General features: G+C 40.9%; 1 protein-coding gene across 2 annotated transcripts in view; it reads left to right on the top strand.

Moving 5' to 3' along the window:
* Wdr72 (WD repeat domain 72) overlaps nt 1-20,051 on the top strand; it is a 154,356-nt gene that overhangs the window by 74,804 nt on the left and 59,501 nt on the right. For both annotated transcript variants that reach the window (XM_075967751.1, XM_075967749.1), the window contains exons 15-17: nt 49-140; nt 3,861-3,940; nt 5,267-5,462. In XM_075967751.1, coding sequence (XP_075823866.1) covers nt 49-140; nt 3,861-3,940; nt 5,267-5,462 — 368 coding nt within the window. The remainder of the gene's footprint in view (nt 1-48; nt 141-3,860; nt 3,941-5,266; nt 5,463-20,051) is intronic.

Genomic DNA, 20,051 nt, shown 5'->3' with positions numbered 1-20,051 from the left:
TTACCATACTTTTAAAGCAATAACCCTTAAAACTTTTTTTCTCAACAGACCCTTCAAAATGGAGTCTGTTCACAACAAGGGGAAATTTCCTGGAAGTGATATTTTAAGTATGTCAAGCTTCTATGGTCACCTAAAAAATGGTAAGAGAGTTAATGAAACAAACATATATTTCTTTCCTATAAAATAAAACCATAGTTCTGTAACTGGATGGCAATGCTTAAATACGTAACTGTAAAATGCATAGATTGCATCTATGGGGCACTAGATGTCCAAGTTGCTGAGACTTCTCAGCAGATGTAATGTTTGGAAATAGAGTCCTGTGTGATTTATTGGAAGATTGATCGCATCCATCGCTTTATTACACCCTCCCCAAAACCACTATCAGAGAGTTTGCTTGCTATTTCAGGAGGTTATTTTTATGTGTGGAACCATCTCAAATTCTTCTGAGTAATCGTCTCAGCCTTTAGATTGCATTGTAATGCAAAATGGCTGATACATCTCCCATTTACCTCTCCAAGTCTTAGCATCTTCAGTCCTGTTGCTTAGGTCCAGAACTTTGATGCCATTGTCTCATGTTTTCTTCAACTTCATATCCCATGTGTGAGCTTCCAGTCATCCCAGAGTCTGATTCTTCTGACTAACTGTGATCACACCCTGTGGGTGACCCTTCACCCTGATATGGCTATAGTAGGTTGCTACCTAACCACTCCCTACTCCTACCCCTGCCTCTTACACTCTATTCCCAACCCTTCTTTTTCACTTTGGGATACAAGCTACATCATTTCCCTAATCCCAAGACCCTGCCCAACTTGCCACATCCACACATCATGTCCTGGTCCAGAATGAAGTTGCACCTACTTTTGTCTCTTTATCCTTAAGCAACACGACAAGTAGGTCTTAAGACCTCAGCATTGGTTCTGCCTTTGTCTGGATTGTCCATATTTCTGGTGTCCACAGAGCCCTGCCTGCTGTCCTTCCATTCACCTCCATCCTCCCAAACCTTCTTCATCTTGCCCCACTTCCTTCCATAAACATCCCACCTCTTCCGCTGTTGTGCCATTCTCCAGACACTGTTACACTAATAATGATCTTTCTCATTTCTATGACAGTCTTATTCATTATTACGTCTAGTGTCTAGAAAGAATTGTGTAATTGTTCTAGATTAATGTTTAAAAAAATTGACAAGTGAGTAGACCTAAAGGGTACTTGCTGACTAGAAGGATGTTTGAGAAATGAATGAAATAGGCAAGTGGGGTTCAAATTCCTCTGTAGATTACTATGTACACACCCTTAGGAATGTCTTTCGTTTTTATTAAATCCCTATTTAAAATGAGAATAAGGTCCCGAGCCTGATGCAATGCTACCTCTGCAGCTAAGCACCACTGAGCTGTGGTGCACAGTGACTCTACAAGACTATGAAAATGAAAATGTAAGATTTTAGGAGAGTTTACTAATAGCATTCAATTATGGGGTCCTGGTGTGTTCCAAAAATTCTATTAATGGTTTGTATATAAAGTTTCACTTGATATATAAAGAACCCTATGTATTGAAAGCATAAGAAGGTTCTGTTATCCCCAGGGAAAAATGGGACCCCTTAAAATTAGATGAATAGATGGCAGTCAGACTTTTGGTAACCAGAGACACAGCTTTGCCATGCAGATCTGACCCTTCCCTCTCCCTTTCCCTCTCTCTTCATCAAATCACTCTTCATTTGCATGCCTTTACATCCCTTCTAGGTAGCTCCTGCCATCCTCTTAGTATGTAGAAGCTAATATGGATACTTCCTTAGTTTGAATTTTTTGTAGGACTAGGAGAAGGATTCAAATTTAAGGTTTAACATGTATGTTTCTATAAAGACGGAATAACTAACCAGATCCTAGGGTGTTCCTGCTTCTCCTGTGGGTCTGCAGCTGAACAGCCTTAAGAACTAGTGTTTTATTGGTGTTTGGGTTCCATTTTTTAACAGTTAAGACTAAATTAAGATTAAGAGCTGAGGAGATGATTGGGTAAGCAAAATGCTTGCCATGCAATTATGAGGACCCGAGTTCACATAAATTCCAGGGATGGATTCACATGATTGAAATCCAAGAGAGACACCAGAAGCCCTGAAACTTACTTGCTAGGCAACCTAGTCACTCAGTGAGCCTCCAGGTTCAATGAGAAGCCCTGCCTCAAAAACGAAAGTGGAGACTCATTGAGGAAGACATTCTCCGTCCAGCTCAGACCTGCATAGGCACAGATATGCACACATGTCACAAGCAGTTGAAACTTGAGACAAATAACATACCCTCTTTCCACAGTAGACAAAGAAATGAGATGAGTGGGGAGGTTAGGGAAAGGATTCAGTTCTTGGTGATTGATTTTTTTTAAATCCAAATCCTGAAAAGTGAAATAACAGCGGAGTTCTCTTTTTCAAGGCTTGACAGGAAGCAGTGCCCACTCCTGTTAGCAGAAACGGTGGCTGAGTAATGCTGACAAGACTGGGATGTTTTCTTTTCATCTTTACCCCTGACGTTGCAATTAATTCTATGAATCCCTGACACTGCCAAGAAAAGTTGGCTCTGGTATCTCTATCATATTAAAATTTTAACATCGCATTAAAGCATACTGTGAAGTGCCCCATGATGCCAGTAAGTAGTTACAGTTGAGACCAAGCCTTAGCTTTGAAGGTGAAGTCACAAGGTCATCAAGATGAGAGAGGAAGGGAGGAGGGAGATCAAAAGAAATCTCCTCTTCTGCATCGTGGAGATGTGGGAAGTGTATTCAGAATGAGGCTGTTCTGGGACACAGGTCTGTGTACCATGATTGATTTCTTCAACTTCTTTAGAAAAACATTATAGTAGTAACCAAGCAATTTATTATCAACTTCTTTTATGTTCTTAATTTACTTTATACCTTGTATGTTTTTTTCATCACCATTCTTTGATCACTAATGTAAGTTAATGGAAATATACATGTGTAATATACACACATATACAAAATGTATATATACTATATATGTGTTTGTGTAATTTGTTTCTGTATAGGATGATTGATAGAAAATATAATGGATAAAAACTAATCTCAATAATTGTTACTAGAATGTCAAACATGAATTAGTACCTTAACTCTAAAAGACAAGTGTATTTGCAGTTTCCCACCACAGAAAGCCTCCTCCATGCTTCCCTTTTTTCTATCGAGACTTCGAGCTGCATGATGCCTGCACTCATCAGAAAGCCTTAAGTGACTGATATTTTTCATTTCGATGATTATATATGCATTTTCAATTAATAAAAGGGCACTTTTATTTCTTATTAATTACTCTTTTGTGTGATGAACTGTTAGTCTCTGTATGGATCGGTACACATAGAATGAGCCCTTCCTCAAGGTTAGAGCTTCTCACTGACTTAAGGCAAAGAGAGAAAGGGTATTGGAAGAAACAATGCCTCACACACAGCATGAAGCAGTAGCGTTTTACCCATTGGTAGGAGAGGAAAGACTGGATGAGCACAAGCAATACAGTCTCTGATTTTACCTGTGATGGGTGCTGACTTGTATGAGGAGGTAAGAAGCAGAAAAATCTGGTGCTTTGTTCTAGTTTGGCAAAGAAGTAGAAGGATGAATGAAGTATAAAAATAAGCGTGGTGTGACATTGTCTGTCTAATTATTCTGGCTGTATGAAAGTCATCTGAGATACTTTCCCAGAGTAGTCCTGGGGGCCCGTTCCCATCCTTGGACCTGCTAAATCACACTCCACCGTAAGGTCGGACCTGATCATTGGTGTCTGTAGAAGCAATCTTCTCCAGGTGGTCCTACTGTGCAGACAGCATCAGGGACCTAGCCTGAGTGGCATTACTGAAATGAGTTTTCTTCATGTCTAGGTAGGAATGAGTACCACACACCCGAGGCTGACATCTCACTTCTGAAGCTAATCTCCTGCTGGAGAGACCAGGCTGTACAGGTATGACATTGTCTGCGTGCCTCTAGCTATCAGAGGAGATGCCTCCTACTAAGATTCATTGAGTCCCCTCTTCCCTGAGAATGTAAGAAGGCAGTTATTCTTATCCTGCAAGATGACTTTCTAGACCATTCCCTTTGCCAAGCTTGAAGTATAGGCAGGGATCAGGCAAAGAATAGAGATGTCCCAAAAGGATACACAAAGAGCAGGGTAGAGAAGAGCAGCCATGAGAGCTGGGTTCATCCTAGCAGGGGTAGCCCCTTATCTGATGTGAATTCTCTTGGAAGCAGAATTAGTTATCACTTGATTTGCGATTTGAACTGTCCTCTTCTGAGGCGTTTCCTTACACAAAATTAGCCAATTTAGAGAGCTGCTTTGTACAATGTTCTCCTCACATCTCTCTTTCAGCTTCTTTGGGTCCCTGGCAACTGCTGGTGGATCTGAACAGTACGGAAGTTTTCTGCACCATCTGAGAAACATGAAAACAGTATCATTAGACAGAGTCATTAAAGACACCTCTCCAGTGCCCTTTCAGAATCTTGCATTTTCTAAAGAGTGCAAGGCTGTTGGTGCCCAGACCCTTCCTTGATTACATCTTAGTTTTTATCGTTATTAGTTAGTTTCATGCATGACTGTCATGAGTACTGACCACTCTCACCTATGTCACCTACCACCCACCTACCACCCACCTACCACCCACCTACTACCCACCTACCACCCACCTACCACTTTCGTCCACCTGGCCTCCTCCCCACAGATTTCCTTCTCATGTTCCCGTCTGTTTGTTTGGTTTTGTGATATGATAAGATCAACTGGGGCCATCTGTGTGACCATATGTGTGGAGACAATTGGAGCCTGTTGGGCTCAGCTACGGGCACATAACTAAAAGCAGTGACTTCTGTCTCCAAGCATCTACCAATAGCTAAGAGTTCCGAAGTGAAAAACAGGGCCCTTAAACCTCTCCCCCTGTGCTGACTGATGGTTGATAGGGTAGGTCTAGTGTGGGCCCAGTGTTTGGGTCTAGGGAATGGCATCTTGTAGCTTGTCACCCCATATTTTGGCTCACCTCATTTGTCCTTTTGTAGTGTTCCCTGAGCCTTAGAGGGGTGCTATAAGTAACTTGTGTAAGATTGGGCCCACGTCTGCAGCTTAGGCATCTGAGTCTCTCTCTGCATCGCTACTCTTACTCATAAGGAGAGACATTTCATGTGGCTTTTAGCAGAATAGGCTGGTATTATTTATGGAAAAACTCAAAGTTCTGGGCTTTTACAAGACTGCTTATAATTTGGAATAATATTCTATAATTCATGAAAATGAAAACTCTCCCAGGTAACTGAAGCAATACAAGCTGTCCTCCTGGCTGAAGTTCAACAGCACCTGAAGAGTTTGAGGGACACACCCGTCAGCAGCCAACCAGCCCCAGTGGCACAGCACACCATCTGTGAGAGGATGCAGATCTCCTCGAAGGTGGGGTGGACTGAAGAGATAGAGCTACCGTATGTGGGAACCTCCTCCCCTCTGAAAAGTAAGTGAGCAGTTTACCTGTTTGCTCTTTCAATGAGCTTTCCTACTACTGACAATGTGTTGGGGAATGCGAGTTTACAGCATATCGTTTCCTCACAGGTGGAGCCAGGCATTCCATACGGGATCTAGTCTCTTAACAGTTTGTTCGCATCATCATCAGGCTATTAAAGAACATCTGATTCTATCATAGTTATAGGTGTTGTGTAGAAAGAAATTTGTATTGTATATAAATAAAAACAAAGTGAGGGGGTGCCATTGAAGACCTGAGCTCTAATCTCTAGCACTTTCATAACTATCTGGGCTCGGCAGTGTGTATCTATAACCCTGAAGAAAATGTAGGGCTCCGTCGTGGCTGTCTCGTTTCTCATTAGAAATGAGATCACCAGATTTCTTGAACGATCTGGACGAGGTGCACATGGGAGGCACCAGGAATCAAGGGATGTGGAAATGAAGTGATAGGTCTTTGAATTTTATGATTTTGCAACTTACTCATTTTGCAGTGTCTTCTTACGTTTCATGGAGTGTATTTCATCTGAGGTCTTAATATTTGCACACTTGTGTGTCAAGTATGGATGGATCACCTTATCTGAGTTTACACTTACACACTGAGTATATTCTGATTGTCTCTGAATGCAGAGCTGAAAGGGATATCTGTCTAACTAAAGGAAGACTTTGTTGTATAGCTAAGTACCTCATAAGGAATAGCTTCCTTTACAGTACGTTTATACTAAATGATCTTCATTTAGCTTCAATAGGGTCTCTATGCCCAAGTGAGAAGAGGTAAGTTCTTTATGGTCATAGCAGTTGCCTAGGAAATCTCCATGTGATGCTGAATTAGCAAGGAGCAGAAATGCAAGGAGACACATCAGTGGGGACCTATGTGTCAGGAGCATATAAGGTATAGAACCTCAGATGAGTTGACATTTGGCATCCCTTTTTCTGATTGTGTTGTTCTGTGTTTGGAATTTAAGGGCAATGGTGCCTGTGTTAACCCTGGTGAGATGACTTGACTCCTGCATCTAGCACTGCAGCATCAGGTCTAGGAGTACTGTGGTATTTTGGGTGTGCTAAAGGTAGAGAAGATTCACTCTACAAAGGTTACCCTGAAGGTCTACTTTCAATAATATATATTTGAATAATCTGCATATTTTTTCTATTTTTGACTAAACTAATCCACAGAAAATTGAAGAGAAGCATAAAAGTCCCCCAACAAGAAATTCTGGATTCAAGATAACACTAATCATGTGAACACTGAAATGATATTGTCAAATTCAAGTTCTGATGAGAACTTGCGATTTACTACCTTTAAATATTTGTATTTTTGTACATTTTGTAATTAATGGAATGATGAGGTACTAACATGGTGTATGTCATTGATACATATATGTGTGTGTGTGTATTCATGTGTTCGGAATTTCTCATTATACTCTAAGAAAGGGTCTCAAATATATCACCTAGGCAATCTGAACTAGGAGTCTAAGACTAAGAAGGACTGGTAGACTGATATTCATTGGTTTACAGTGTCTTCTCTTTAAACCTTTCAGTCAATCTTTATACATCATATTATTTATTGGTTTCTTCTGTGCACTATATATTGGTTCAAGAGTTGGAGATGTCAGAGAGCAAACTGGAGTTCTCCAATAAGGGATACAAACCAGAATCAAACTTAAAATGTAGGAAAACCAAGCCACCCCGGTGTTCAACATTATTATCAACCTGAAACTATGAGGGTGAGCTACAATAGAGGCTTTAGAACACAGGGGAGAAATTAATTAGCCAGGATTTGAGAGTCAAAAAAACCTTCTTAGATGTAAACATCTCTAAGCTAAGACCTGAAGGATCAAGAGAAGTCAGCCAGCAAAAGGTCAAGGAAGAGGAGGCAGCTGTTAATTGAGATCACAAATTCTTTTCAGGAATAATTCTTCTTTTCCTTTAGACATGCGTTCTTTTCGAGTCTCATTGCTTCCATAACCAGCCCTCTTTATCCTCAGCCTTCCAGAATAACAGTGGCATTGATAATGCCATCATCATTCATACAGTTTAGTTTAGTTCAGAATTTTTTGTGTAGTCTAAATTACTTAGTAACATTCTATGCAGACATGTGTATTTTCATACCATTATGCTGTGGAGAAAACCAAACCAAACCAGCCATCCAGGCAACCAACCAACCAACCAACCAACCCATCTGTGATGTGTGATGACTGAAGAGAAGCATCCAGTGCTCACCAGTCCCCCTCCCATGCACACTCATAGCTGGCATCAAACCAGATGAAGAAGAAACCTTGTTCATTCTCACCACTTCTCCTCATTACAGTACTAGAAATTTCATCTCATCAAGACATATCAAGCAAGAGAAAGAAATAAAAGATTTGCAATTATGAGAGAAAGAGAAATTACCTCTATTTTCAAAAAGACTCCACAAAGGTTATTAAAGCTAATGAATGAATCCAGTAAAGTTGCAGAATGTAAGACAAGCATACAAATGTGGTATGTCCTTTTATAACAGTAATGAATTTGCTACAGAGGAAACAATGGAAGCTACCCCAATGAGTGAACCTAAGGATTATTATTACTAATTAGTTCATTACAACTGTATGTTAAAATAATATGTTAATAATGATAATTCCTAGGAATAAACCTAACCAAGGAAGTAAAGATGTTTGTGATAAAAATTATGAAACACCAATGAGAGAAAGATATATATTAAAACATGTACAGACCTCCCATGTCCATGGATAGGAAGAACAAACAAATGCTTCAATAAATAGTGCAGGGAAAGATGTTTCAGTCTACACAGAAAGTTGAAACTGAAGTTCATTGAAACCCTGTACAAAAATTAGTTAAATTAGATCAGTGCCAATAGTGTAGGATCTTACAATCTGAAACTATTACTGAAGTCGAGGATATGCACATCGAGATATCGGCATGGATGCCAGTTCCAAGATAGGACTCTGGATGCCCAAGAAGACAAAGTGAGTATTATACCAAATGGGACTATACCAAACTAGATAGCAAAACAAAGAGCACAGCAAAGAGAAAACGAAAGGGAGTAAATACGTGCCAACTATTTATCTGATGGAGGGCTGATATCCGGAATATATGAAGAACTCCAAAAGTCTAACAAAATATAGCAGAATGATCTGAATAGTTTTTGAAAGAAGAAATACGAATGACCAGTAAATGAATGACCATCTTTGAATAGCATTAACTGCCTGAGAAATGCGGAAGTGTAAAGAAGGTGGAGCTCACCCCACTCAGAATCACTGATCTCACAGAAGAAACAGAAGAGACACTAGGTGAGTGTGTGGAGAAACGGGAATTTGTACACACTGATGGAGATCTGAATTCGTGCAGTCACTTTAGAAAACAGTGTGAAAGCTTCCTCAGAAGACTAAAATTAATATATGATCTAGCTAACCCACTCATGCATATAAATTCACAGGAAGTAAAACCATCTTACTAAGGAGAAGCCTGCATTCCCAGGCTCATTATGACCCTATTCACAATAACTAAGATATGGAGTCAGCCTAGGTTCCTGTCAGCAGGTGAATAGGTGAAGACGATGTGGTATGCAGTACACAGTGGAATGTTATCCAACGATAAAGGACCAAATTCTCTTGTTTTTGGAGAAAAGGATGGAACTCATGGACATTATACTAAGTGAAGTAGGCTAGACACAGAAGACAAATTTGTTTCTTCTCAAATGCAGAATCAACTATCAGTCATCCTGAAAGTGTAGATGTTTCTAGAGAGGAGAACTATGGGGGTCATAAGGATGGAAGAAGAATGAATAGGTAGGAATTACACAGACTACACCCATGTCTAGAAAAGTATGAATTTCTTTCCTTTAGTAAATATAATTAATGTTTTTCAATGTACAAATATATTCAACATAACAAAAGAATAAAGGAAAAAGAGAAAATCTTGCCCTAAGCATTACTGCCAATGAGTGATATAGCCACACAGCACCTCATACAGTCTGTTTTCCAGGTAAACTTCTTCACTTGACATCATTCTCCAGTTGCCCACGATTACTCCTCTCATCTCTTTCTCCAGTTCTCCAGAATGACACTCTCAGAGGGAGGCTTTTGTGAGTGCCTAAGTGTGTGTGTGTGTTGAGGGGTTGAGGGGATGAGCCATGGAGGTTGTTGGTAGTCAACTATGAAATGTCTTCCATAGGCTTCAGTCCCCAGTAAACGGCACTGTTTTTGAAGGATGTGGAACCTTTACAAAAAGGGCCTCTCTGAGCCATGGGGATGGACCTTACTTTTAGCTCAATCCATCACTTTGGAACTGTTCTCTGCTTCTTTATTTTATTTTACATATGAGTGGTTATAAAGCAGCAGAGACCCAGGCACTTGACAAGATAGCAGAAATAAAATGCTCTAGACCAACAATTTTCAACATGCAGTTGCAACCTATTTGGGGGTTCAAGGACCCTTTCACAGGGGTCACAGGTCAGATATTAATATTATAATTCATAACAGTAGCAAAATGGAAGTTATGAAGTAGCAAAGAAATAATTTTATGGTTGTGCATCACCACGACATGAGGAACCCTATTATAGGGTTGCGGCATTAGGAAGGTTGAGAATGACTACTCCAGACCAAATCAGTCACTATCTATTAATGCCTGGCCTCTGCAAAGCTTTGAATTGTCAGCTTGATTGTAAAGGCTTTACTCTGGAATATAAATTTATGCTTCTGTAGATTTTAGTGGTTAAAAAAATACCTAAGAAGTTTTGCTGAAAATGCCCACTGGTAAATGTAAAAATATAGAACTTTTAGCATGAACATGTTAGCTGTAAGGATTAAACATTTGGTACATGGAAGGAATCGTAAACCTTTGTGGTCATACATTAAAATATTCATTAGACCATCTCATTTAAATGCCAAGACATTTATGTTTTAGATAGATATTAACTGACTAAAATAAGTAAAAGTGGCATCACACACACACACACACATCATATACATTATATACTTTCTCAAAGACACTAGAGGTAGTTTGGCTCAATGGATGCCCTGTCTTATTTTTGGCTCCTGAGACACCTCCCTCATCATTTAGCCTTTGCACCTACAAGCTCTACTGAATTCTTCTGCCATTTGTGCCTCTGTGAACCATCTTAAAAATTCCACTGCCCCTGAAAAACCATTTTCTGCTCTTTTTTACCTAAAAGTTGTTTCATTTTCCACAGAGTTTAAGACTGATGTTTCCCATGGTATTATATGAAAATCTGGAAATTTTGTCATCTTTTAAAAGCCAAATCCTCACAATACTAGCCTGGCTCCACTGTCCAGCGATGGTGGTGTCAAGCAACAGAGTTAAGTATTTCCTTGATAAAGGTTTGCAAGCCCCATGGCATTGATTATTGTCCACATCCCCATTTAAATTTATTGACAAAGAAAAAGTGATCTAGACTCCCTTGCTGAAATCAATGTCTTTGGTGCTATTGTTCTCTGGAGCTGAGGTCTGCCCCCTGACACAGATCATTCAGGAACAAGGATGGGGCCAATCTGTCTTTTTCTCTCTCAGCGCCTAAAGCACTCTTTCACCTACTAGCCAGTCAGAAGTATTTATTGAATAGATGAATAAACAGATGAGCAGTGGGAAATTTGTTCTGAACATTCAGCCAACTCCTAGGTAGTAAGGAAGGGCAAGGATGGAACAGTCAGTTGATCTCCGTGCTTTAGCGACCAGGATTGATCTTGATACACACTGGAGTTTGTGTTTTCCCAGAGGCGTCATCCCACAAGCATGCAACATAGAGACAAGAACAACATGAACACATGACAGACTCATACACACACATGTATACACACATGCACATAGAGAAGGAGAGAGAGAGAGAGAGAGAGAGAGAGAGAGAGAGAGAGAGAGAGAGGAACACATAGGGATACAAGCATAGAGACAGAGGACTCTAGATGACTGCTCTTGCTCATGTGTCTCTTTGCCACTATCTCTTTATGTACCCATTTTGCTATGATCTGCAGTTTGAAAGAACGTGGCCCCCAGCCTGACCTAATTGCCTCTTATTTCTCTTTAAAGATTCAATGCCTTGGTGTGGATTTCTCAATGCTCAGTCCAACCCTGTGCTGTGCCCTCCCAGGAACTTCCAGCTTATTCCAATCCCTTGTCACTGCTTCTCTAGTCCAGCTAACATAGAACCTTCAGAGCTTGGGAGGTCCTGGTCAGCTTGTTCTAGCCTCCTTACATAGCTAGGGATGGACTTGAATTGTGTTTTCGTCCAGATTTGTTCTTATTACTGCACGCCTGTGTGTATCTGTATGTGTATGTATGTCATGAGTGTGAGAGAAGGTGCCTGCAGAGGCCAGAAGAGGGTGTGAGTCTCTTGGAGCTGGAGTCACAATGGTTATGAGCTTCTGGCACGGGTGCTGGGAACCAAACTCAGTTCCTCTCCAAGAGTGGCAAGTGTTCTTAACCGCTGAACCACTTCTCCAGCCCCACCCCACCCCTTTTTATGACTGGACACTTCCTGATACGTTTGTCAAGTCGTTTACTGTAATCTCATCAAATAATGCTGGTATGAATTCTCAGAAAATAATCGTGGTGTCATTAAGGATGAAGTTCCTTGAGCAAAAAGCAGACATGAAGTGAGTTTTGCACTTTCTTCAGGTAGCACAATGGGGAGCAGCACAGGGTGGTTTCTAGGGAAGGGCCAGTGACAAGGGAAATGGCCCACTGGTCTCTATGCCCCGGAAACCCTGTTCCCATGAGAAAGTGGATTGTCTTCCTGACTCAACCTTCATTTCTGCGTTTCGATTGTGCAATACGTTTGTGCTATTTACAACCTTGGAATGATGTGGAGAGGTTCAGAACACCTTGTTAAGCATTTGCAATGTCTAAGGTCCACTGTTAGACATAGATTTTTAACGGTGCCTCTTGCCCAGTGCTGGGAGGGCACACTTGTAAAATGCTATGAACCACCTGCCCCTCAAGTTGCTCACTTACACAGCTCTATAACCTCCCACTCCAGTATTCCAGGGGACAGAAGGTGGAGCTTACCTTGTGCTCCCAGAGGCAGACACACCTCCTAGTACAGGACAAGGGATTCTCATGTGTTGTTGCAGGAATGAACCAATGACTAATGAATGTCAGTGGCAGGCACATATCCATAACTCTGATCCAAGAAAGAAGTAATGTAAAATGACAAGTCCATAACTAGGAAGAGAATGGAAGGGGTCATTATGGGGATGACTATTCTATTCTAAAGTCTGTATTCAGAAGCACTTACTCAAATCTGCCTACTCAGTTCAAGAGAAATTTACCTATGTAGAGGAAAAAAACAATTTTGATGGGATTTGAAGGAAACCAGATAATGCATAGTATGCCTCCTGAGAATACGGTGTAGTATGAAACCTGCTTGCTTGGAGAAAATTTGTTTTTGTATATTTTTTCTTTTATTGTCCTCTGCTGGTCATGGCCTTTGTTTTTTTCTATGCAGTTCCACCCGGTTGGAGAACCACTCTTTACAGAAAATCTTTTTAGGTAGTCTGACATCTCTCTGTGTCTGTCTTTTCCCAATAACAGCCACATAATTCAGGGGAGTTCCTTTCTCAGCTCCCTTGTGTCAGCTCCTTCCTCCAAGCCCAGTGGCTGAATTTCCAACCTGGCTGCAGTTGTCTCCACCCACAGAGAAAGGCCTTCTCATCCCATCCACTTGCTCATATCCCAGTCAGTGTCTTAAGATCTTACACATGAGGTCACCATGGAGACCATGTTACCTGATGAGACAATAGGAAGTCCTTGCACTAATAAGCCCTGTCCCAAAAGGATCATTAAATAAAATTCCACAATTTTCAACTTAATTGTGCTTTATTATATAATACAAATGATATAAAGGATATCATGGGTTTAAAAACTAGTGTGAAATTTCTCAATCTGTGAACCGATAGCGGAAATTGGAGGAAAATAATAGGCGCAAAGAGATTATCTATTCATAAGGTCATGTGATATACTAATGATTGGGATAGATTTGTGACTTAAAATGTGTAAGTTCAAAATATAGCTTAAGATATCTTACTTTTCATACAGTGTTTTATAGTCTCTAATATTTAAAATATGTTTAAATTATTTTTATAACTCCATAATATTCCTTGCTATATTCAATGTATATCCCTTAATATATCAATGCCAGAATAGAGAATGAACAGGTTGATAATCCAACTGATAGATCCATCCATCCATCCATCTTTTGAACTTATCACTTCTTCGAATACATGTTAGGCCCTCTCCATGTCAAGTGTAGTAAGTATCTTGGAAAAATAAGATGTAGCTTCTAGCTTCTGAAAAGCAGGAATCTAAGAATCCAGGAGGTTATTGTGGCATGAGACATTAAAGTTCTCATTTCCATGGAGACAGAAAACTTGTGATTGATACAGCTTGAGTTTTAAGGGGAACCATGTTGTACTCACCATGAAACTGAGCACTCTTTCAGCCCTTTTCTTTGGAAGGAGGACTCACCCCACCATGAGGTAGGTGACAACTAGATGTTTATAACCCTAGTTGTCACCTGAAGAATCTGTCCCCAAATAGGATCAAAGTCACACTCCTTGGGACAGTGGATAAGCAGAGTGACAAGGCCAGCCTGTGCAGACTACAGGACTCCACTAGTGGCAATCTTTGCTGTGGAGTTTCCACTAGGCTGGTGGATATGTTGCCAGGTCTGCACAGTGAACAGAACTCCTCTTGCTCAGGTCTCTGTGTGCCCTTCTTCTCGGAGAGATGCTACTTTCCTGTCAGCCTTTGTTTCTCTAACTCCACTTTTACAAAGACCCAGATGACACCAGTTGGGAAAACATCGAGTGACAAGGGAAGATTGCAAGGACAATCATGGAAGCAGGTCACTAAGTCCTGGTCAGGATGAGGGAAGCCCGGTTAAAGCAGGGTGGGGACAAACAGGACCTGGTGGCCAAAACTTCTGACTTGGAGCTGAAAGATCCCGACAATCCTAAAATGCATCATCTAGGAAGAACTCAGACATATCCAACACTAAGAAACAGGAAACACAGCTTATCAGATTATCCTTACTCTTAGCACCTCCCTTGTAAAGTAACACTTGTTTATAAATTTGATTTCCTTATAGACTTTCTTTTTTCCATATCTTTATGAACCCAGGAAGGGTTTGTTTGGCTTCTACTTCCAGTTCACTGTCCATCATTAAGGGCAGGAACTCAAGGCAGGAACCTGGAGGTAGGCTCCATGGAGAAGCACCACTTGAGGGCTCGCACACAAGCTCTTGCTTAGCTACCTTGCTTGTGTAGCCCAGGACTACCTGCCTAGGCATTGTGCTTCGCACAGCAGTCTGTGACCCTCTAGCATCATTTAATAACCAAGATAATCCCTCATACACATGTCTGTGGGGCAATCAGATCTGGACAACTGTAGTCGGAGGCTGCTTCTTTGTTTTCCAGCTGCCCAGACCCAAAATAATAATACAGGAACTATACTAATTGTAATATTGTTTGGCCTATTAGCTTATGCATATTTCTAGCTAACTCTTACATCTTATATCAACCCATCTCTGTGCATCACCATGAGGTCTTGACCTACTGGCGGGGTTCTGGCATCTGCCTCCTTCAGCGATGATATGTCATCTCCGACTCTGTCTTCTTTCTACCAGCATTTAGTTTAGTTTTCCCTCCTAGCTCTATCTGCCCTATCACAGGCCAAAGTAGCTTCTTTAGTCATTAACCAATAAAAGCGACAACATATACAGAAGGATTTCCCACATCAGACAAATTCTCAATGGAAACTTTCTTCTCAGATGATTCTAAACTCTGTCAAATTGAAAACTAAAACTAATAAGAACAGCTAGAGGCAATGCCAGTGCTTCATGTCTCATAAGAAAGATATTTTCTTCATATTATATAAAAGAAGGAATTTTACCTCCTTAATTTTAGTCCAAACAATGACCACAGTGTTTGTGGTCATCAGAGCTCAAATCTCATCAGCAACACTGTCCGTGTATGACTGTGGTTCTTGGCACAGGTCTCTCCTCTACTTCGTGATTATTTCAAATTGCTTTCATTCTGATCCACTTCTAACATTCACTTCAGCTTCCGTCCATGATTTGGTTTGATTTCCCATCTCTCCTAGCTCCATTTGAGATGTTTATAACTTAGAGACACCACCAATGTTTTGTTTCTAGTTTTAAAACATGGACTTACGCAGACATTATTCATCATTTTTGAAGTCGGACATCCTGAATTGAAGCACTAACAAGTCTTAAGATTCAATTTACTCAATGTTGGTTCTTTGAAATTTTCCAGGAATTGCCTCTATTATTTCTCTTCACCACATGAAACAATCTTAATTTTTGAAAGAAATTTAGCAAAGCAAGGATATAGTGAAGAAAGTAGTTTTATATTTTTAAGTTGATATGCATGAATTGTCTCCATGTTTAAACCTTATGATCTCTATCTTGAGATTGTCTACTTAGTCCCAGAGTTATTATACCATTTGCTTCTGTTATGCCATTGATTTTTATGTCTTTCAAACTGCTGAGGTTCGGTGGTCTCATTTATTTATTTTTTTAATCTGACACCCTTGCAGCATGCAACTGTTTCAGAAAATCCTGGCAAAACACCCGTAATGCAGTACAGACTTTCCTGATCCCCTCTGTGCATCAGGGCATGCCTGGTGCTGTATGTCTGAGGCACTCATCCCACCTGAAGGGTGAAACCAACGAAAGGCTTTCTCTGTCTGTGGGAAGTGTCTGATGCTGGCAGCTGCATTGGAGTAGAATGAGCTTGACTTTCCTCAGGGAATCGCAATCTCAGGTTTTCCAAGAATTAAAGTCAATTCAAAATATCCCAGAGAAATACCAAGTTCAGGACTTCAAAGTATTCATTTACCGTTCTGTCCAGGTAGTGTGTGACCAGTTGATTAGCAAGCTTTTCCTAGTCTTGCAAATCCTTGGCTTCTCTAAGGCCTCAGTGGCCCCCAACCCTGAAATTATTTTCATTGCGACTTCATAATTGTAACTTTGTTATTGCTATGAATCATGATGTAAATATTTTTGGAAGTAGAATTTTGCCAAAGGGGTTGCAACCATGTTGAAAACTATTGCTTTAGAGTAATGTTAAAGTGGTTTTGTTTTTTCATTTTAATTACCAAGTGAAGTGATTCTCTACCCCTTTTATTCAGCCATCAGTTAGGACTGATGTTTGTTTGCTAGCTTTGCTATGCTGACCTGAAGTCGGACTAGAATACTATGCTACTATTCGACAGTATCAGAGTTGTGGAGGTTTTGTTGTTCTGTTTTATTCTTTTTTTTAAAATTTATTTATTTATTAAAGATTTCTGTCTCTTCCCCGCCACCGCCTCCCATTTCCCTTCCCCTCCCCCAATTAAGTCCCCCTCCCTCCTCAGCCCAAAGAGCAATCAGGGTTCCCTGCTCTGTGGGAAGTCCAAGGACCACCCACCTCCATCCAGGTTTAGTAAGGTGAGCATCCAAACTGCCTAGGCTCCCACCAAGCCAGTACGTGCAGTAGGATCAAAAACCCATTGTCATTGTTCTTGAGTTCTCAGTAGTCCTCATTGTCCGCTATGTTCAGAGAGTCCGGTTTTTTTTTTTATATTTTATTTATTTATTTATTTATTAAAGATTTCTGTCTCTTCCCCGCCGCCGCCTCCCATTTCCCTCCCCCTCCCCCAATTAAGTCTCCCCCCAGCCCGAAAAGCAATCAGACAGAGACCCAAATTGGAGCACAGGACTGAAATCTCAAGGTCCAAATCAGGAGCAGAAGGAGAGAGAGCACGAGCATGGAACTCAGGACCGCGAGGGGTGCACCCACACACTGAAACAATGGGGATGTTCTATAGGGAACTCACCAAGGCCAGCTGGCCTGGGTCTGGAAAAGCCTGGGATAAAACTGGACTCTCTGAACATAGCGGACAATGAGGACTACTGACAACTCAAGAACAATGGCAATGGGTTTCTGATCCTACTGCACGCACTGGCTTTGTGGGAGCCTAGGCAGGTTGGATGCTCAACTTACTAGACCTGGATGGAGGTGGGGGTTCCTTGGACTTCCCACAGGACAGGGAACCCTGATTGCTTTTCGGGCTGGGGGGAGACTTAACAGAGAGTCCGGTTTTATCCCAGGCTTTTTCAGACCCAGGCCAGCTGGCCTTGGTGAGATCCCGATAGAACATCCCCATTGTCTCAGTGTGTGGGTGCACCCCTCGCGGTCCTGAGTTCCTTGCTCGTGCTCTCTCTCCATCTGCTCCTGATTTGGACCTTGAGATTTCTGTCCGGTGCTCCAATGTGGGTCTCTGTCTCCTTTCATCCCCTGATGAAAGTTAATATTCAGGAGGATGCCTATATGTTTTTCTTTGGGTTCTCCTTATTTAGCTTCTCTAGGATCACTAACTATAGGCTTAATGTCCTTTGTTTATGGCTAGAAACCAAATATGAGTGAGCACATCCTATGCTCCTCTTTTTGGGTCTGGCTTACCTCACTCAGGATAGTGTTTTCACATTAACCCACAAACCTATGAACACCTGATTTTCGATAAAGGAGCTAAAAGTATACAATGGAAAAAAGAGAGCATCTTCAACAAATTGTGCTGGCAAAACTGGATGTCAACCTGTAGAAGAATGAAAATAGATCCATATCTATCACCATGCACAAAACTCAAGTCCAAATGCATTAAAGACCTCAGTATCAGTCCGAACACACTGAACCTGATAGAAAAGAAAGTGGGAAGTACTCTACAACACATGGGCACAGGAGACCACTTCCTACGTATAATCTCAGTAGCACAGACATTAAAGACCTCATTGAATAAATGGGACCTCCTGAAATTGAGAAGGTTCTGTAAAGCAAAGGACACTGTCGCTAAGACAAAAAGGCAACCCACTGACTGGGAGAAGATCTTCACCAACCCCGCAACTGACAAGGTCTGATCTCCAAAATATATAAAGAACTCAAGAAACTAGACCGTAAAAGGCTAATCAACCCAATTATAAAATGGGGCACGGAGCTGAACAGAGAATTCTCAACAGAAGAACTTCAAATGGCCAAAAGACACTTAAGGTCATGCTCAACTTCCTTAGCGATCAGGGAAATGCAAATCAAGACAACTTTAAGATACCATCTTACACCTGTCAGAATGGCTAAAATAAAAAACACCAAGGATAGCCTTTGCTGGAGAGGCTGTGGAGAAAGGGGTACACTCATCCATTGCTGGTGGGAATGTTCTGTTTTATTCTAAGTGATGCTACTTCACAGACCAGGATAGAAAGGATAGAGTTTTTACAAAAGAGGGAATCCTCTTATGTACGAGTATGTATGAGTTTCTTTCTGAATTAACTTGCGCCTTCCCCAGTGGCACTTTTTAAGAGAAAAGAAACCTTTAGAAGAGAGAGTTAACACTTCTTCCCTGTCAGTGGCAACCCGCTGCTAATGTGTTCATTTTAATAAAAGCCTAGTTTATATATTAGTCAAAATTATAGTTTGATGAATGCAATGTTTTCATAAATTGAAAATAATCATTGCATTGGCCCCCACAGTAAATTTGTTTTAAATATTAGTTTATTATATGTGTTGGCTTGTATTACAAATATTTCCAGTAAGCAAACACAAATCATTTTTATATTTAGCATTTAAAATGTATCTTAACTTGACCATTAAATCATCTATTAAATATTCAATTAAAGTGGAGTTTGAACCTTTTATTTTATTTTTTTTCATTCGTGGTCAGGTATTCGGGAAGCAAGCTAGTAAGATGGTCCTGGTGCACAATTTGCTTCCTCCCTTCTTCTGTGTATTTTGTCAGAGAATGCCTTAATGTAACAGAAATCAGATTTGGTGTGTATTTTTACACCAAATCAAATTGTGTAGGCGCCACCCTCCACTTTCTCCAAAACATGAGAAAGGATTAAATTCCACCATGGTTTAGCTTAAGAAAGCCTTGCAGCTCTGGAAGAAGCCTGCGCTGGGAGGGCCAGAGTGTTTACTGGAAACCGTGTCCCATAGCTCCCATCGCAGAGCTGGGCTTAGGAAGTTTACTGACCCGCACTCTGGCTTCTCCTGGAATGCTCTAGTATGCGGCTTTCCTGGTTATTTCGTGGGCGTAAATCACAAACATAAAAGACGTTGAGAAGACGTAAGGATGAGACTGTGGCCCGGGCCTGACTGATTGTGGAAAGCACTTAGGCGCAGCCCTTCGAGCGGCATAGGGAGGGGAAAACATCAGGAGCCGTCATCTTTATTACAGTTGGCAGGCTTCCCTTCCCTGCTGCACTCGCTAGAGCCCCACGTCCTCCCGCCCCAAGCCTTACTTTTCCAAGTTCACAAACCATAATTATAAATTACAACATTCCTAATCTGCTATTTTAAGATGTAGCATTAATACCCTTTCTCAAATCCAGAAATTTAAGAGAAAAAAAAAGTGATCAGTAAAACTTCATGGAGCTTTTATAACATAAAGTGCCACAATACATCACAAGTTTACACTTTACAGCCAATTCCTGGAGGTAAGAGAGCTGCTTGCTGTCCTCACAGACAGGGCTGTTTAAACACAAGCAGAGGGATGAAGAGGTGACTCAGTGGTAAGGAGT

This window comes from Microtus pennsylvanicus, chromosome 3, assembly GCF_037038515.1.
Source record: "Microtus pennsylvanicus isolate mMicPen1 chromosome 3, mMicPen1.hap1, whole genome shotgun sequence".
In the NCBI taxonomy this organism is placed as follows: domain Eukaryota; kingdom Metazoa; phylum Chordata; class Mammalia; order Rodentia; family Cricetidae; genus Microtus; species Microtus pennsylvanicus.
This window is presented reverse-complemented; position numbering and strand designations above follow the sequence as displayed.